At 26.9% G+C, this 18,954-nt stretch overlaps 2 protein-coding genes across 6 annotated transcripts; both read left to right on the top strand.

Moving 5' to 3' along the window:
* Nucleotides 1–3,925: 3,925 nt before the first annotated feature.
* LOC122528942 (telomerase Cajal body protein 1) lies at nucleotides 3,926–5,860 on the top strand. 2 transcript variants are annotated; one of them, XM_043654606.1, is made up of 5 exons: nucleotides 3,926–4,249; nucleotides 4,328–4,875; nucleotides 4,961–5,193; nucleotides 5,267–5,500; nucleotides 5,569–5,860. In XM_043654606.1, exons 1-5 carry the CDS (start codon nucleotides 4,199–4,201, stop codon nucleotides 5,784–5,786), a joined length of 1,284 nt encoding a protein of 427 aa, XP_043510541.1. In that variant the 5' UTR covers nucleotides 3,926–4,198; the 3' UTR covers nucleotides 5,787–5,860. The 2 variants fall into 2 exon arrangements, with proteins under 2 accessions (XP_043510541.1, XP_043510547.1); XM_043654612.1 differs by having other exon boundaries at nucleotides 3,926–4,246.
* A 571-nt stretch (nucleotides 5,861–6,431) lies between these two features.
* Nucleotides 6,432–18,954, top strand: LOC122528781 (telomere-associated protein RIF1-like). Of its 4 annotated transcripts, none has more exons than XM_043654303.1 (16): nucleotides 6,432–6,837; nucleotides 6,918–7,216; nucleotides 7,385–7,588; nucleotides 7,670–7,964; nucleotides 8,028–8,211; nucleotides 8,290–8,374; nucleotides 8,456–9,035; nucleotides 9,144–9,346; nucleotides 9,433–9,576; nucleotides 9,646–10,016; nucleotides 10,108–10,319; nucleotides 10,400–10,801; nucleotides 10,896–13,502; nucleotides 13,665–15,190; nucleotides 15,321–15,606; nucleotides 15,685–18,954. In XM_043654303.1, the coding sequence occupies exons 2-16, from the start codon at nucleotides 7,119–7,121 to the stop codon at nucleotides 16,393–16,395; spliced, it is 7,908 nt and encodes a 2,635-aa protein (XP_043510238.1). In that variant the 5' UTR covers nucleotides 6,432–6,837; nucleotides 6,918–7,118; the 3' UTR covers nucleotides 16,396–18,954. The 4 variants fall into 4 exon arrangements, with proteins under 4 accessions (XP_043510238.1, XP_043510229.1, XP_043510212.1 ...); XM_043654294.1 differs by having other exon boundaries at nucleotides 6,918–6,974; nucleotides 7,041–7,216; nucleotides 8,028–8,374; XM_043654277.1 differs by having other exon boundaries at nucleotides 8,028–8,374.

Genomic DNA, 18,954 nt, shown 5'->3' on the forward strand with positions numbered 1-18,954 from the left:
ACAACTTTAACTTTTCAATGGTAGAGAAAACAATAATTTTACAGGAACTTCATAATTTTTAAAAAAAAAAGGAATACTTTGTCTTACAGATCGTACATGTCAGAAAATATTCTTTTTCATTTAATTTGTAAAATGTTAAAGTAATAAGAGAATACTTTGATACAACATTAGTACTAAAAAATAAATTTAATTAAAAAATGTAAAAGATAGAACTTGTAAGCTTTGCTAGTAATTACAAATTTCATCCTACTTCGCTTCAGAATTACATTGAATTACATCATCTTATACTTACTAAACATATAATTGAAATTTTTCTTACTATTTCTTACAGTACAGTATTGCACAAAATAGTTAACTGATGATGTGTTGGATGTTACCCTACAATACTGTTGATCTTAATACGCATTGTAATCTATTAAAGAAAAAGAAACAGAAAATTTATTTGAAACTTAAATTCTTAAAAGAAATTCGCAAATAATTTTAATAATTCTAATAATTTTAATACATAATTTCAACAAAATAGTAATTATAAAGAATATTCAAATAAATTAAATTTAAAATATAATACTAAATTATAATACCTATATGGTTGCACAAACATCTGGATTTTTATTATAAAGTTATGTAAATTTTATTTAAGAATAAAAATAAAATATGAATAAAAATAATCCCCTCTCTACAATTTTTCGATTTCTCGAAACAAAGATTGATTAAAATTTTTTAGTAGATTGCAGAAAACAGGGTGACACGTGTATATATAAGTATGTCGTTGTACAGACGTAGGTGTAAATGTAGGTGGATTGCGAAGGAGAGGATAAATTTGTTGTTTTTGGCAAATACATGTCTACGCGAACGTTTAATTCTTTCCTGTAATAAAAAGATATGTAATATGCACAAACGTACTCATATTTTTAAAAATATATAACATATTAATTTATAGTTTATATGATTAAGTAAATTGTAATTGTTTCAAATTGGATAAGCATACATTAAAGTAAAATTAATTTAAATCATATTATTATATCCCATACTGTTACGAATAAATTACCTTTCATTAAAGTTGGATAGATATATAATAACATTATTCCTATTGAACGTAATACATTCTATCAATTGTTTACGTATTTCAGTATGAATAAATAATGCTTGATGTCAGAAGCATAATGCAACAAATTCATAATTTAATAATAAAGTATATGAATTATGAATGTAATTAACGCTGTAGTCAATAATTTTGAAAATGAAAACCCTGGAAATATAAAATATTTTAATAATATTAAAATTATCTTAATTACTCGAATTATTAAAAATACACTTTGTCTTTTTTTATCAAGCAGTTAAAACAATGAAACTCTAAAAATTTAGGATGTAAAATTTTGTATATGAAACTTTTTCTCCAATCATAATGAATTGATCATCAACATCGCAATTTCCATCAATAGCCACAGTATTAAACACGCGATGCAGTGAACTTTTCAGAACGAAAGTTAAAAACTTTTTGTCAATGTTTGTTACATAGTAAAACTCAATATGTCTCAAATTATTCGCTTTGTAAAGAATATTTTTAAAAGTTTCAATCGACGTAAACTGTGATGTTTGATGTGTCCTGTGAATTTTCGAGAAAAGAAAGGTCAGAAGCTTTCGTGAATGGACCAGTTTCGGTGAATTGAAACGGTGTGTAGCGCTAGCTAAGTACACGCGTATATATTCTCCACCCACGCTTTATGCGCGGGCGTCGCGATGAAGGCGCTGTAGCAGTTTCGCTCTTGCGATGACCTTGGAAGCACCCACGCGCCAAAAGAGACCACCGTGCGGGGGAGGTTCGTTCATCGACGTTCTAGCTACTCTTCTCGATTTTCCTCCCCATTCTCTCTATGTGTTTCCTATACGCAATTGTGAAATGCGCGTGCGCCATTTAAGCGCGTGAATGGCATCCCTCATGTTAAAATTCACGGTTTCCACTTACGTAAATATCTTAATACGCCTTTTCTTGTACTGTATGTCGTAAATTCGTTCATTCATCAATTTAATTTAATGGTAACGGTTTTGCGCATCAAATTATAAATTATACTTGATAAAGGAAATGAAAATTATCTAAACGTCCGTCACGTTTTTATCCTAAAAAACAGAATAAAAGAAATGCTTAGTATTTTACATGAAGAAATTAAATTATAAATTATTGAATATTTGAATTACAGGAATATTTTAAGTTATAGATAAATTATAGCATGAAAAATGTGAAAATACGAAATGTTAAATTATGTTTATATAATCATGTTTACATATTATCTAAAAAAAAATTTGAAATATAATTTAATTGGATAAAATACTTTAAGACTGTATGAATATAAAAATTATTACTTATGAGAAAGCTATTATAAAATGCATGAATGTGAATATTACTATGACAGAAATATATTTCCTAATGGTTTGTTAAATTGTTAGTTACCTACCATCAGCTTAACAATATAAGAAGGAAAGGACAGACTGGGTTGTAATTCGGTAAGTGGTGAGGACAGGTATAAGGAGAGTTTCACAAAGATTCATAAACAGTACTGAATTCTGAACCGTTAAAATCTTTTAAGATAATATCAGTTTTAATAACATATTTATAAAGAAATTTCGAAATTTTAAAATAATATGTTACTCTCATAAATACATATTACTCTTAAAAATATAGATGTTGTTTTTACTTTTTTATAAATTAAATCAGAAATTTTCGAGTGATAATTTGGATATAACTTTTCATAATTTCAAAAATAATTTTTACGATATTTAGTGATGAGATTCTTTTTAAATAAATAAAGCAGAATAAAAAATTTAGCAAATAAATAAAAAGAAAAAGAAAACGCTATCATGCGCTAAATAGGTATGTCACTAAGAAATGTTAGCAATTCTATTTAACTTTACATTTACGAATTTTCACGAAAGCACTCATTAGCTGTAAAAATTTGCTAGATTATTGTGCCTAAATTTTACTTAGTCATATATTTAGTCATATATTTAGCTTAGGACGAAGATAAGATGCAAAGCAAAGAATTGCAATCTGTCGAGAAAACGTTATTATAATTCTATTAATAGATAATAAACGTCATCTATAATACTAAATTAACATGTATATTTCATTTTTCAAAATTGCAACATAAATTATATCAAATATATTGAATATATACATACTGTTATTCTCTAGATAAATTTACGCTCAAATATTCTATATTCTGCACTCAGATAAACGGTTTACGGTGCCTATGTGTTAGGCAAAGTAAGTAAAGTTTTATGATTTAAACCTTTAATGCCAAATCACAAATCTTTCGTATTTAGTGTCAGGAAATCTGAAAAGTTTCGTTCTGGTACTATATTTTCTTTCTGTAATTACGTATACCTGCACGGATTGTAAGAATTTTCACCGAGGACACAAAAAAAATGTAGGTTCCGTAGAATTTCTTCAAATAGAATTAGAATTAATTGTTGTTGGTTCAAAGGTTCAAAATGCATTTTGGATCCTAAATACATTTTACCCAGATTTTATGAATTTAAAGATGTCAAAGTATAAAGAGAGATGTCAACTTTCGAAAGAACCGTTTTAAATGATTGTTTTCTTAATAACGTTCGTTTCATGATTCACATGGCAGCCACCCAAATAATGCTAAAAAACCATTTGAAATTTTTCGGTATCTATAATAGAGTAATACTTGTTGTTATTATAAAAATAAAAGTCATAAAATGTAATTAAATTTATTTATACTAAAAGTGGCAAAAACTTGAATGTATATTAATCTATATGCTTCATATTATTATCATAAATTATATGTGTTTGAATTTTATTACACTAGTTTCACAATTGATCGTTGAGAATTGATACTTGAAATTTTTTTCTGGTAATTTATAGTTATGTAAAAATAAAATTCCCTACGTGACAATGTTTATGTCTGATTTAGCCAAATTAGTTTCTATCTTACGTATAAAGTAATTAATTCAAGTTTTATGAAATAATAACTTGTATTAATGACATTAGAATTTAATATATTGAAATAATGTTGTTTTATACCATAGCACATATAAAAGCAATAATAGCATTAGTAATACTAAGTTGTTTAGACAATTGATTACGATAGACAAAAATTATTTGAATAATTCGCAAATCAATAACATTACAGATATTGCAGCAATGAATTAATGTTTTCATTTATTATTAAGTATGGAATTTTATGAAAGTATAGAAACAAATCTGGAAGCTGTTACAAATGTAGTAAGTCTTAAAAAAATTTTAAATTAATATATTTCTTAATGAATTTATATAAAATAATTTATATATTATATATTTTAGTCAGATAAAACATTAGTAGATGAAATCGTAACAGAAAAATCAGAGGAAAATATTGTAGAGAAAATATCAGAAATACAAACTAAAGAAAACTTGCTAGATACTAAGGAAAATGAAGCTATAAAGAATACTGAAGTAACATATCCAACAAATCGGTTTTATTATAATTGGAATAATTCTCCAAGATTATTATGTGAAGCAACTGCAGAATATGAACCAACAGATTTATGTGAAAACTTTACAAAGGGTTGTCAATGGTCTCCTGATGGAACATGTTTATTAGTACCATCTGAAGATTTTAGAATTCGTATCTATGAACTCCCTAAAGAATTATATTCTGAAAAAATTCCTCCAGAATTGTCATCCACAAAACTTTCAGCAGCTTTAACAATAAAAGAAGGAGGACTTATATATGATACTTGTTGGTATCCTTTTATGAATTCATGGGAACCTGCAACTTGTTGCTTTTTAAGTACAAGTAGAGAAAGTCCTATACATTTATGGGATGCTTTTAATGGTGAATTAAGAGCAACATATCGAGCTTACAATCAGTTAATATCACAAATTTCCCAATACTGTTAAATTATATTTTTATTTGATTTTGATTAGATTTTATATTTTATATTCTGTTGCTAGAGTTGATGAAGTAGAAGCTGCAATTAGTATTCAATTTGTTGATTCTGCTAAGAAAGTGTGGGCTGGATTCAAAAATGCTTTAAGAATGTTTGATATGGAACATCCAGGTCGACAAACAGATACTATTTTATTTAAGAGAGAGTTTCCAAATGTAACAGGATTAGTTTCTTGCATACGAGAAAATCCACTTATGCCAGGATTAGTTGGCTTTGGAACATATTCTAAAAACATTGGCAAGTGAATAAATAAATGATAATGACATTGGTGAATCATTAGCATCATAAATATTAATAAAACTCTTTTTAGGTTTATATAAAGATGGGCCGTTATGTACTTTTAAAACAGAAAGTGGCGTGACTCAAATTGAATTTAGTCCTTGTGGAACTAAATTATTTTCAGTAGTTAGACGTAATAATGAATTTTTATGCTGGGATCTTCGTAATCCAGGTATTGTACTTTACTCACTTGAAGGACGTCACTCTGATACAAATCAGAGAATTCAATTTGATATTATGCACAATGGAAAAGAAGTAGTCTCTGGTATGTTAATGTTAGAATATGTTACATTATTACAAAGATCATTTTTTCTATTATTTTAAATCTTTTAGGTGGTACAAATGGAGACATTATAATTTGGGAATTACCAGGAAGTACAAATTGTGAAAATCTTAATGTAACACATGAAATAAATCTATCTCACGATTGTATAAATGGCATAAGTTTACATAAAAATTTACCTATAGTTGCTATCAGTACAGGACAAAGACTTTGTGATACTCTACCACAAGATAGATACAATAGTGTACAACTATGGTTGTGTTCTTAAGTTGATCATATAATAAATTATTGTAAATACAGATAAAATCACTATTTTATAAATAAAATTTATAATATTTTTTATATTGAGTTTTTCATAATTTTAAATTAAAGAAATAGAAAAGAATTATATACAATATTTACATGACTATATTTTATTATATAACTATATTTAATTTAACTATACAGAAGTGAATTTATGTATTCCTAGATTTTAAATAAATAAAGTATTTGTTTATATCAATGAATTATATAAAAATGAAACTTCCAATGGAATTTATATTTTTTCACGTATATATTTTATATATTTTTCAATAAATTAGTAATTTTTTGGTATATATTATTAGTATTAGTATAAATTTAAATTTAATTTTTGAAATATTTTTTACTGATTTTTTTTTTGTACATATGAATGGAACTACTACAACAAGGAAATATATTGAAGTGTCACATTAAGAAAGTACAAAGCTTTTTATTTCAAGTAAAGTATGAAAGTTATAAATACAAATAATTTGCCTGTTGAAATTCATATTTAAATGAATTCGAATTTTTTTATAAATGTGAAAAATTTAAATTTTTTAAATAACAATTTCACCCTTGTCTATTTATATACATAGAAAATATATTACTGTTTCACAGTCAAGTCAACTTCAGTTTAGTATTCAAGTACCACGTGGTACGCATATTTTGGTGGATAGACGATTTTTACTGAAACATATTTTTCAAATCATGTTTTGTAGTTGATGAAGTGCCTCTCTAATTTGAGTACATGAGAAAAATAAAGAATATTTTTACTTTGACAATTAATATAATTCCTTGAACGAAAGTAGCGAAAATTTATTGAAAACGGTATCTAAAGTTGTGCGAGCACTTTGCAAACTTGTCGGGAATGTAAAACGTTAAATTGTTATATGACTACATGTCCAGTTGTATATCACTTTTAAAAATTCATCCTGATTGAGTGTATTGTAATTCCATAACGTAAATAAAAGAGGAAAAAGAAAATAGGAGGGGGGAAAAAGTAAATAAAGAAATAGCTGAAGAAAGAGCTGATGTAGAAGGTGTGTGCCAATATATGTATTCATACATACTAATGCTTAATAATTGCGCACTACAACCTGTTTTTCTCGATTGTTTGTAGGGGATAATTTATAAAGACATTGAATGTCTGTAAAAATACGATTCTCAAAAGAAATCAGTAAGCAATCCCAATCCTAATGTTCATGTGATACATCGGTAGAGGTGCAAAAATCTTTTGCGGAAGTTCTGTGTAGACATTCATTTGTGATGAGATGAACGAAGTTCTACTATTGTAATTTTTTGAGAAACAAAAATTTGTAGAATGGCTTCTGATATGCAATCTTTCCCGCGTATGCTGAAATTGCTGCGGGAAAATAGTAATGTTAAGGAGAAACGCGAAGCTTTAACCTATATTCGCAGGTAGGTACATTGACATTTTTACTTACACATTGATATGATATTTAAACTAATTGTAATCATATTAAACTTTGTTACGTGGAAAATATTTCATTCTGTTATAATAGGCAGATTTTATTATTTACGTATATTTTTTAAATTTTATGTATTATATATATTATGTTATTTTAGCAACAGCAAAAAATTAGAATCCACAAAAACTATTAAAGAAGACCAATATAAGGATTTATGTGAACTAATTGTAGATGCATTTGTAAATGGAAATAGTGACATACAGAATGAGGCATATGAAACATTAAATATAATTATTCAGGAATTTAAAAACCATACTTTGAATTTGTTTGAGATTATGTCGAAAATAAATAAAAAAAATAGGTTCGTTCATACGAGATATTTAAATTTAACAACTTCTTAGTAATAATATTCCAGTAACAATATTTAATCTTTTCATTTCAGATTAAAAATTCTTAAATTATTAGATATAGTTGAAGACAATGCTGTATCAGTATTTGCTTATGACCCATATATTGTAAATTTTTTAAATAATTGTATGTGTACAATACAAACAGATATAATGCCGTGGACAGCACCAAATGCATGTGTAGATAATCTACAAGCATTGATAGATGCTGAGAATAAACCATTGTCAGAGTACCAAAGATTAGAAGAAGAAACAATTAATTATTGTGTAACTCTATTAAGGAGATTATACAAAGTGGCTGCAATAACATCAGATATTAAAATTAACAGGGTATATAAATAATATTTATAACGTCACAAAAATGCAAAAATACTGAATTCATTGTTTTTACAGTTTAATCTTCTATTGATGGATAAAGTAACGATATTAGCTTATATGGGTCATAAACGACAACGTGGTCCTGCTTTAAAACTTTTACAACAAGCTTTAGCAACAAATATGATATCACATGTTCGTACTAAACTAGCATCTACATGGACTCAATATGTAGCAACATTACAGTCTACATACTGCAAACGTATGTTACTTTTAGTATCTGCATGTGAATTAGATTGGGCTACACAATGGAATGTTAGTATTCAGTTTCTTGGTGTAGACCTTCATCGTGGTGCTGGTTTAATAAATAATTTATTAAGTGTTGAAGAAAAAGCATTTAAATCTACAGATACAGTTACACGCAGGTATATTTATAATGATGATATATAAGATTATATTATTCGATTAAAATTAGAAATAATGTGATATTTTATGTGATATTCTAGGCAAGCATTCCTTTCATGGAAATTATTGGTAGACAATTTTGCTTTAGATCCACAAGAACTTGCTACTCCCAGACGAATAAAATTATTATGTATTCCATTGAATGCTAAAAACAGTAAAACTGAATTAATAGCATTGACAAAATTAGAAGTCTGGTGGCATGTGATTATTAAGCTTTATAAAGACATCTCTAAATTTGTTAATCCTGTAATTACACAATTCTTAAATTTTTGTTTTGGACCTCTTGGAGATACACCATTATTATCTTCAAAGTTTGATGTAGTTGCCTCACCAGGGAAAAGATTTTTTAAAACAAAAATTGTTTCTATGGATGTTTTATATCAACTTCTTGTCAAAAAACAAGAGAATCATACTACTCAGATTTTGGAAGAGAGACTTCCACATCCTATATCTGATGCTATCTTTCAAGAGTGTTACAAAAGCATAATTCACAGCGTAGGAGAAGCTCTGCTTATTCTTAGCCACCTTACAGATGCAGAAATGAAAAACAGATATCAACTTGGTAAAATATTATGGACAAGTTTAATAGCTTACATACAAGAATCAAAAATAGCTGTAAAGGTTGGTATTGGATCAATTTTATGATTGTTTAAAAAACATGTTTTTCATAATATATAATGCGATATGTTATGATAATACGATATACGTTTATTAAATAATATTTTACAGGAGAATATGTATAAAGATATGATACAGGTTGTTATAGAATTGATAAATCATGCTGAAAATAAGCCAATGATTAAAGATTTAATTCTTGATACAATCTTATTTGAAATTGTTGATTTGAGTTCAGATTTTAATTTTCAAGATGACACATTATCAAAAATGGTATTTAGACTTCTACAAATTTCAATTTTAAATAATGCCGAAAAGTGAGTATTAATACATTAATATATTAATATTAATATAATATTTATTATTGCTATAAAAAGATGTATTGAAATTTGTGTTTTTTAAGGAAGCATTATAATGCATTAAAATGTTTTTTCTGCCAATGTATTAAGTCTCAGAAGAAAAACATATATTATTCACATGCATTTGACTGCTTGAAAGAGATGCATGAGAAATTATATGTACTGTCAAATGCAAAAGATAATACTGAGTAAGTTGCAATCAGTATAAAATAATAATTAATATTAATTATAAAGTTCTATTATTTTATTATTTTCAGATTTATTATTTTTGAATTGTGGCTTATTTTAGCAGATATGTTAGAAAAATACATGATTAATATGCAAGGATCGAGTAAAGCAAATACTGCAGAACAGTACTTAAAAACTGTTGAATCTATTATAGTCTTTCCATTTAGATATATGCATTTGAAGGACCAGAAACAGGTTCAAGAATTAACAACGGCTTGGAAATGTTTGTACAAACAATTCAAAATACAACCAGGCATATCACCTGAAAGATCTAATGAAATATTTTTAAATATTGCAAGTACTATGCAACTTTGTTTAAAAAAAAATGAAGAAACTTCTTATCTCATTATGAGTTGTTTAGATATCTTGCTAAGTACTATCAACTATCAACTTGTACTGGGTGTGTTAATAATTTAATTTAAAAAAAAAAATGATTATAGTAAAGTATAATTAATATGAGATAAATATTCAAATTTCAATTTAATTTCCAGAGAATACAATCATTCCATCTATTATAAATCTTATTATGGATCTTGTCACTTATTTTTTATCTAACAAAAAGGCTAAAGAGAGTGAACATATTCTCAAAGCACTGACAGCAGTAATTATTACTATCTATGGATATAATCCAGAAAAAGTAATACAATATTTACAAGTTTGTAAACCTGCAATTGAACTTATGCTTCAATCAGAGTACAAAGAGGTATATATATTTTTGAATATTTTATTTTATTTAAATATGTAGTAAAAATATAATTAACCTAAGAAATGTTATATATATAGGTAGTAAATACATGGGAAAGTATAATTATTATCTTTAAAGGACTTGGTAAATTAATTAATTATGATCTTTTATCGTCTTACAAAAAACTAATTATTCAAGCACTAAATCATACAAATCATGATATACGAAATGAAACAACATCTCTCTTTGAATTACAAAGTGTGTTAAATGATAATTGTAGATTAGTGTTGGAAGAAATAGAAAGAGAGAATAGGAAAAATAAGATATTAAATAAATCTGAAATTACAAAAACGAAAAATGATAAAATTGAGAAATCACCGAATCAAGTAAAAATTAGCTTTTTAAAAGAATTTAGTAATCCGCAGACAGTAATTAATGACTCAGATAAAACTACAGGAAATAATATTCAAAAGAAAGTCTCAATTGACACTGATTCACAGGTAAATATATATTTTCTGTATTTTCCCTCTTTTTTTATTTTCATGCAAATTATTTCTTCTGTAATTATAATATTCAACATTTTTTCAATTATAGGATTATGTTTTCATTAAAACAGATTTAAAATTTGATGTCAATCGCTTGACAGAACACCAAAAAGAGTCTTTAAAACGTAGGAAAGAAGATATTGCAGCTTTATGTAATGATTTGTCACAATCTTCATCACAAGATACTCAAAATTTGCAAGAATGGTTTAATAAAAAAAGTAAAATTTTAGAAGAAGCAGATAAAAGTTATGATAAAAATGATAATATTTCGATAAAAAGTGTATTAGACGACGATGCAAATAAAGAAAATAAAATTGAAGTGAAAGAATTAGAAACAGTTAATAAATCAAGTGTCGACAATGATGCAAAATCAGATAGCGTTGGACAAAGTATGTCATCAGAATCTATGCAAAAAGTAAAAGATAATATTGACAATAATGAAAATTCGTTCGTAGAAAATCAAATGACAACAATGGAAAATACTTGTGACAATACAGAAGCAAAATCTTCAACAGATTTTACATCGAGAGAGTTAGACACCAACACTCAAGGAAAATTAGAAGAAAATAGAGATGAGCAAAGATTATCCCCATCTATACTAGATAATAGTAAACGACGCAATCGTTTTAATGTTGCTGTAAAGTCTACTTCTCCAAAATCACTAAACAAATTTTTAATAGAAGAAAGTATTAACAATGAACCAGGACAGTCAAATGCAATTAATACTTTGCAAAGAACTTTAAGAACAAAAATAATTCAAGGTAAATCTGAAATGTTTAATAAACAAAAAACTTCGGAAAATGTAGAAAATAAACCAATCAAAGAAGAAAGAAGAGGTATTAAACGTAAATCGACTTCGGATAGCGAAAATGAGTTAACTAATATGCGTCAACGTAAAAAAACTTTATCAATTAGTGATAGTGATAGTTGTAAATCTACAGGAAATAACAGTCCAACAATGAATTTAAATCCTATAATTGATGAAACAAATTTAAGTCAACGTACCAAAAATGAGATATCACGTTTACGTATAAATATGGTATTTGACAGTCCTTTATCACGTAGCCGCCGATCCAAGATTTCTGAGGATAAAGAAATTATGAAAAAACAATCACTAGAAAACAAAGCAAAGAAGGAAGTGAAACAAAGACGTAAACGTAAAAAATCAGATAAAATTGAAGTTGAAAATGTTGAAGATATAAGAAATGATAAAAGAACTGAATTAGAAGAACAAAAGGAAGTTGAAGAAACTGCAGAAATAGAAAGTTCAAAAAGTATATCACATAATAAATGCAATTTACTTGATATAAAAAAATTTACTGAAAATAATGATATTCAGCTTATGAGAACTGAAAATAAGAATCAGACACAAAATGATATGGAAGATATAATAGAAGATTCTCAAACATTATCTAAATTAAGTAAATTACCAAAAGTAAAAATTGAAATTAATAAAATTGAAGACTTGAAAAGTATTTTACAGAATAAAAAGAGTCAATTAGAAAATGAAAAAAAAGTAGGAGAAGAAGTTCAAGAAGAAGAAATACAAACAGAAGTTACTTCAAAAAGTGTATCAGATGATAATTGTAATTTACATTACATTAAAAAATCTACTAAAATTGATGTTGAAGCAGTTAATAATAATGAATCAAATAACGAAATAGAAAGTATAAATCAACATGTTAAATTTGTGGGAGAAAGAAACCAAACTCAAGATGATGTAGAAGATATAGTAGGAAGTTCACAGGAAGAATCAGAATTATTTAAAAAATGTAATGAAAAACAATATTTTATTAAAATTAATAAACTTGAAGATATTTGCTTCTCGACGAAATGTTATGAAACTATGGCTGAGGATGAGGAAGTAGCTCAAATTGTCTCAAACGATTGTGATAATGACAATATTAAAGTTCCTAAAGATAATGTTAAGGAATTTGAAGAAACCAATGAAGTCAATACCAGTGAACCAAAGATTTCGACTCCATTTATTGAAATTAATTTATGTGATAATGAAAAAGATACTGCATTTGAAGAGCAAAAAATAAATGACGGATCAACGTTGAAATCCTTATTTGATTTATCATCGCCTAAAAGTTGTATTAAACGTCAGGCAAAATTTAAAACCTTTACAGCACAAGGACGTGCGGCTCATATGTTAGGATTAGTAACAAAACAGGCAAGAATGGAAGCTGAAAGTAATGTAATAAATTCAGATGAAGAAGCTATAGCTAAAAAATTGAAATCCAAAGATGTAGATAATGATATGTTGCTTGGGAAAAAAGAACAAGGATCTACGTTAAAAGAAGTTGATAAAATAATAGCAACATGTAGTAGTAGACAAGAAAAAATTTTTAGTAATATGAGGTCAACAGATTACTGTTCTTCTCCTCCAATAAAATTATTTTCTAATTTGAAAAATGACGGAGAAAAAATTTTCTCAAAAGTAGATAAATCAGTAGATTGCACATCTGTACACACTGAGACTCAAACTGATAAAGTAGATGAAGAAATTGTGTTTGAAACAGATGAATTGCCAATTTTAGAATGGTCAAGTGCAAATCCACCTTCATTAACTGCATCTCCAAGTGCAAGTATATTAAAACGTCAGCGTCAATATATTCCAGAACCTGATCCTGAGTCTGTGACTCCTAGTAAGGTAATTTCTTTTAGATGTTTCTTTTAGATGTTTGATAACAGACAATTTGATGAAATATAAAAATATAGTATTTTGTAATTATATATTGATATATAAAATAATATTTATAGCTTTAGATTTTTCTATGTTTAAGTATGTTTCAACATAATTTTTTTTTTATAGAGAAAAAGAGTAAGCTTTGCGGACCCGCCAGTTTCCAAGGAAATGGGATATGAGATTACATCTACTGATTCGCCTCATAAAATTAATAAATTTGCTTCGCGTGGATTAATAATACGTAAGGAATCGCCATTAAGGTTAAAACAAATTAAACAAAAATCAATAGATTCAGATAAGTTGGAGAAAGATGAAGAAATTGACGTGGCGAATACATCTGAAGTTGACTTACAGTGTGAAAGGGAAAATGAATTATTAACAAAAATAGCTGAAGAATTAGAATATTCAGAGAATGTCACAATAGATACTGATGTGCAAACATCGTATAATGCTGTAGAAGATAAATCAACAAATACAATTCCTACATCTAATAATATTAATATTAATAACTTAAATGTTGAATTTAAAATTACTCAAGATTCAACGTTTTCCGAATGTGTAGAACCAAATTGTATAATTAAAAGAGATCAAAATAAAAAAGATGCACTTTCCGAAGTATCAAAAGATTGTAATATTAGTTTACAAAGCAATAAATTTGATCACTTAGCGACACAGGAAGATATATTTACTGGAATAGAGACAAAACATAATAATTCTGTTGAGAAACCTTCAGATTTGAAGAGAACTTCAAATGTTGATACAAGTGTTACACAAAACACGTCTGTTATAAATAATTCATTAGAACTGCTCAAATTCAATGCTCAGAACAATTCTATAATAGAACATTCATCAGAAAAACATACTGAAAATTTGGATGATACCGTAGATGCAGAAAATCTTACTGCGTTTAATTCTTCAGTAAATTCAGATGAAATTTTCTGTGGAAAATTAATAAGAACTAGTACACAATCAACCGAGAATACACAAGAAAATATTCAAGAACAAGATACTTTACCAGTTACAGATTCAGTATTTGGAAGTCTACCTTTGAGTCAAGATAATCAAAATATCAATGAATTTAACGTAGAAACTCCACACCCAGAGTTACTTGATTCTATTCATCCTATATATCCCGCATTAGTATCGTGTAAAGAATCTGTATCATCTATTATTGATCATTTAACTAATCCTCTTTGGGTGCAACATTTATTTATGTATTTTAAAAATAGAAATGTTCAAACTATAGGAGATCTCGCACAATTAACTGAGCGTGAAGTAAACAGAATTCCAGTAAAGGGCAGTTCAAAAGTTGAATTTGTAAAAAGTATATTAAAATGCTTTGAGAAAAAATATAGTGGAAAAAGGTTGGATAACGCAATAGAAGATTTAAATAATGTTTTAAACAACGAAATGTCATGTCCCGTAAATACCAATGTGCCTGCATCTACACCGAAAGTAACGCCTGAAGATCAGCATAATAAATTAGGAAATCATAATACACTATTAAACCAACCAAGTTCGAGTAGAGTTTCTGACAATGTTGCTGTAACCAATAAGAATGCACTTAATATGTTTAAAAAACCAACAGAATTCATTTTAAGTGAATTGACAACAGAAATGACTGCATTAGAAGCGCTAAATATGACACCTATGTATGTTTTTTTATTTCATCTATGAATTTATTATACTTATTGATCTTTGTAGTATTCAATTTATTTTATAATTTGATATATTTATATTTTGTATATTGTGTGACAAAAATTCCATTTTTTTTTTTTTTAGACAAAATGCAAATGTACCATCTACAGTTGTCACTTCTATACCAGAAAGTATCACTGAAAATTCTAATGCTTTTGTTAAAAATACAACACTATTAACGCAAACAACAACAGTTTCTGGAATTAGTAGTGATTCTATTTGTTTATCCAAGACTGGAGCGAATAAAGCGACAAAATCAGTTGCAGCACAAATGGCTTTGGAAGAGCTCCTAGACGAGATAGATGTTAATTTAGTACTAGAAAGTGCTGTGAGAAGATGCAGCCCAGAAAAACTTCTTCTACATTATAAGGTAAATACTTTGTTTTTATTTCTGTATGACTAATCAGAGAGTACCTAACTAAAAGTATACAATTATTTGCTTTTGCAGAACAAAATAAAACATACGTCACAGGAATTGGAAAGTGAAACCATCAGAATGCTTAGTGGTGAAAATAGAAAAAATTCTAATGAAGTAATATTGAAGGCGGCATGTCGTGCTTGCGGAGTAAATAAAGTTTTACTTCGACTTCCTGATATTTTCAGTGCCGACAAACAATTTTTCGTAAAAGTATTTAATGCGTACAGGAAAAAGATAAAGACCAGTGAATGTTTGGATATGCTTGATTTCAATGAGGTCAAGGATACCATTTATGAAAAATGTATGTCTTCAGAACTTGCTGAAATGTTATCCAAGAAATTGAAAGAAGAAGAGCAACAGGGAATAAGGAAGCCTATGACAGAATTGTTAAATTTGGATGCTATGTTGAAAAGAATGCCAATGGACGTAATCATTAGCCACACAGTGGCAAATGATGAATTAATACCACCGCGTGTTGTTTTGGACATAGCTTTACAAAATAATAGCCCAAGTGACATAGCGCAAGCTTTGGAATCTCAATCTCCTGTTGTCATGGAGAATATTTTCAGTCAACTTTGGTCTTCCCAATTTGCAGTTGAATGTATTGACAAATTTTGTGAATCTAAGGAAGATTTATTAAAGATCTTTAAAGCAGTTAGTTCCAAACTTAATCAGGAAGATCTTCTACAAGCATTTTATGAATCCATGAATACTAAATTTATGGTAAAGCAAGAGAACTAAACTCAAAAAATAAGAGTTTGTATTTACTGATCGATTCACGATTTTCGTGTATCATATTTATTATTAATACTAATTTGTAGTATTATTTGTTTGGCTCACAATAATATGATCCTCGACACTGACATATATTATAGTATTTTCTTTTCATATTAAATTTTGCGGATAAATCTGTCAATAGGACTATGTTACAGTACAGCATTTATTAGTAACTTTGTGAAGATATTTAATTTTTGCTTGAAATTATATTGAATGCCATCATTAAATGTATCTATTAGATTTATTATATATTCTTATGTAATATTTTCTTCTTCATTATATATAATTAGTTTCATTGAAATAGTAGATATAATTCATTTTCTATAATTTTTACGTTTATCTTATCTATTATGCAATAGCTTCAGTCATAATATAATTTTTATTGATAATTTGTAACTTCAATTTTGGAAATGAAAAAGATAGTGATATGTATATATACATGTAATACAATAAAGTATCTACGCTTTCATTAATAGATTAAAAGAATATCTTTCATTTCAAATACTGGTTATGCCATTTTTTATTTAAATGTGTTCAAAAGAAAGTATTCTAATTCCATTTAAAGTAAACTGAGAAGTGAAACGTAAAATTTACGTATATTCATTAAATATGCTACACACATAACGTCTATTAGCTTTAAAAGATATAATGTAAATATTATGTATGTATTATATTATATTAAAATATAATATTAATTGTAAAAAAAAATCGATAATCAATTTGCTTTGTATGATTTTATTATTGTTAATCTGTTTAGAGTAAATATCACAGTCGAGGATCAGATATGAATATTTGTTTTAGTTAGAGAATAAGAGAAAAACAAATCTAAAGCAAAGTTAAAAAAAATGCACTTGTTTTAATTGAAAAGAAATGTCAATTCAAACATTAAAGTATTTTACACAGACTATTATTTCAGAGATTATACGTTTAAGTAATTTTTTTTGTGTACAAAAATAAAAAATGTATTTTATAAGTAGTCTTTTGCAATTGCTTATGATGAAAATTATAAAAAAAAGAATAATAGCATAAAATGATCCAAACGTGAATTGACCAAAAGGCAAACTTGTTTCTAATTGCATAGAGTTGAAAAAGTGAATTTAATTATTGATATTAAAAATATTTTATACAGATTTTATGAAATCTCAGATTATTAACCATATCTTCAACTGATTGTAGTAAGAGCCAATTATTAGACGCTGCATTATATTTTAGGATGTCTATGAATATATATTATATAACACTTCAACATTATATGATCTATGAAGAAGAAAATTATCATTTAACTATTCAATCATTCTTATGTTATTGTCAATCATCAGTTATTTCCTCTCGTACAAAAATAACAAATTCATTTGTTGAATTCATCTCCAATCAATATTGCACGAGTACTATTCATTAACTTTAATTAAATTTTTATGTTGAGATGTTATATAATTTCAAGTTGAGTTTGTACATATGAGATACCTTGACACAAGACGGACTTATATCCATCATATCGTTATAACAATGACAGAAAAAGTAAATAGAGAAAAATGTAAAAAAAAAAAAAACGAATAATATTACTGTTTACTTAATATTTACTATCGATTGTAAGAAACGATAAGCTTTAAATATTAGAAGTAAGCATTTTTATAATGTCTATTAGATATAATAATAACATGCTAATCGTTATAAGCGCATGTTAATATCGATGTGAGATGTACGAGTGCCTCGAACAAATAATTATACATTTTCAAAGACGATGTTTTCAAAACCATTTGTTTTGTTTTTTACAAAAAAACAAAATACAACAGTGATAAATTTTTGCTATTGAGGACTTGCAGATAGAGATAAATTAATATGTGTTCACGATTAGTCTATTTTTTTCGTATATCTCACACGTTAATATCTTAAGTAAACGTTTAAATAGTCTGCTCCTTTCCAGTCGCGTCACAATTATTAGCACGTCTTTTTTTGCAGATGAAAATGAAATTCTTTTTTCCTTTTATTAATTAAAAAAATTGGTTTTAGGATTTAGTTTTTCAAAAAGCACATTAATTTTTTAAGAGAAAATATGTGAAAAAAATGGTAGAGGAAGATTAATCGAAAATAACTTCAATTTAGGATTAGGAATAAACAATTTTACTTCGCATATGCTTCCAAAGAATTCTAACTTACATAGTGATTTGCGGTTTTTAAATCGTTACGATTTGTTAATTGAAAATCTCGTTTATGATAATGAATTATTTATTTGTGCGAATCTTAAATTTAAATTATTGGTAGAAACCGTAATTTATTTAATTTGTTTGAAAGGAGCTATACACTTCTGCTATAGTGCATTAATCATACATGTGTAAATGATTTTAGTTAAAAAGTTTCAACGCAATACATACGTAGATTTTCTTGGATCTTAAACAGTATATAATACACATAGTTAATGACAAACTGTACAATAGATTGTACACGTATCCAATGTGTGACCTGTAATAATGAATCAATATTTTATACAAATTGGTAAGATACAATAAATAAGTTTTATAGTCA

The sequence above is a fragment of the Frieseomelitta varia genome, unplaced genomic scaffold, assembly GCF_011392965.1.
Source record: "Frieseomelitta varia isolate USP_RPSP 00005682 unplaced genomic scaffold, Fvar_1.2 scaffold_130, whole genome shotgun sequence".
Lineage (NCBI taxonomy): Eukaryota > Metazoa > Arthropoda > Insecta > Hymenoptera > Apidae > Frieseomelitta > Frieseomelitta varia.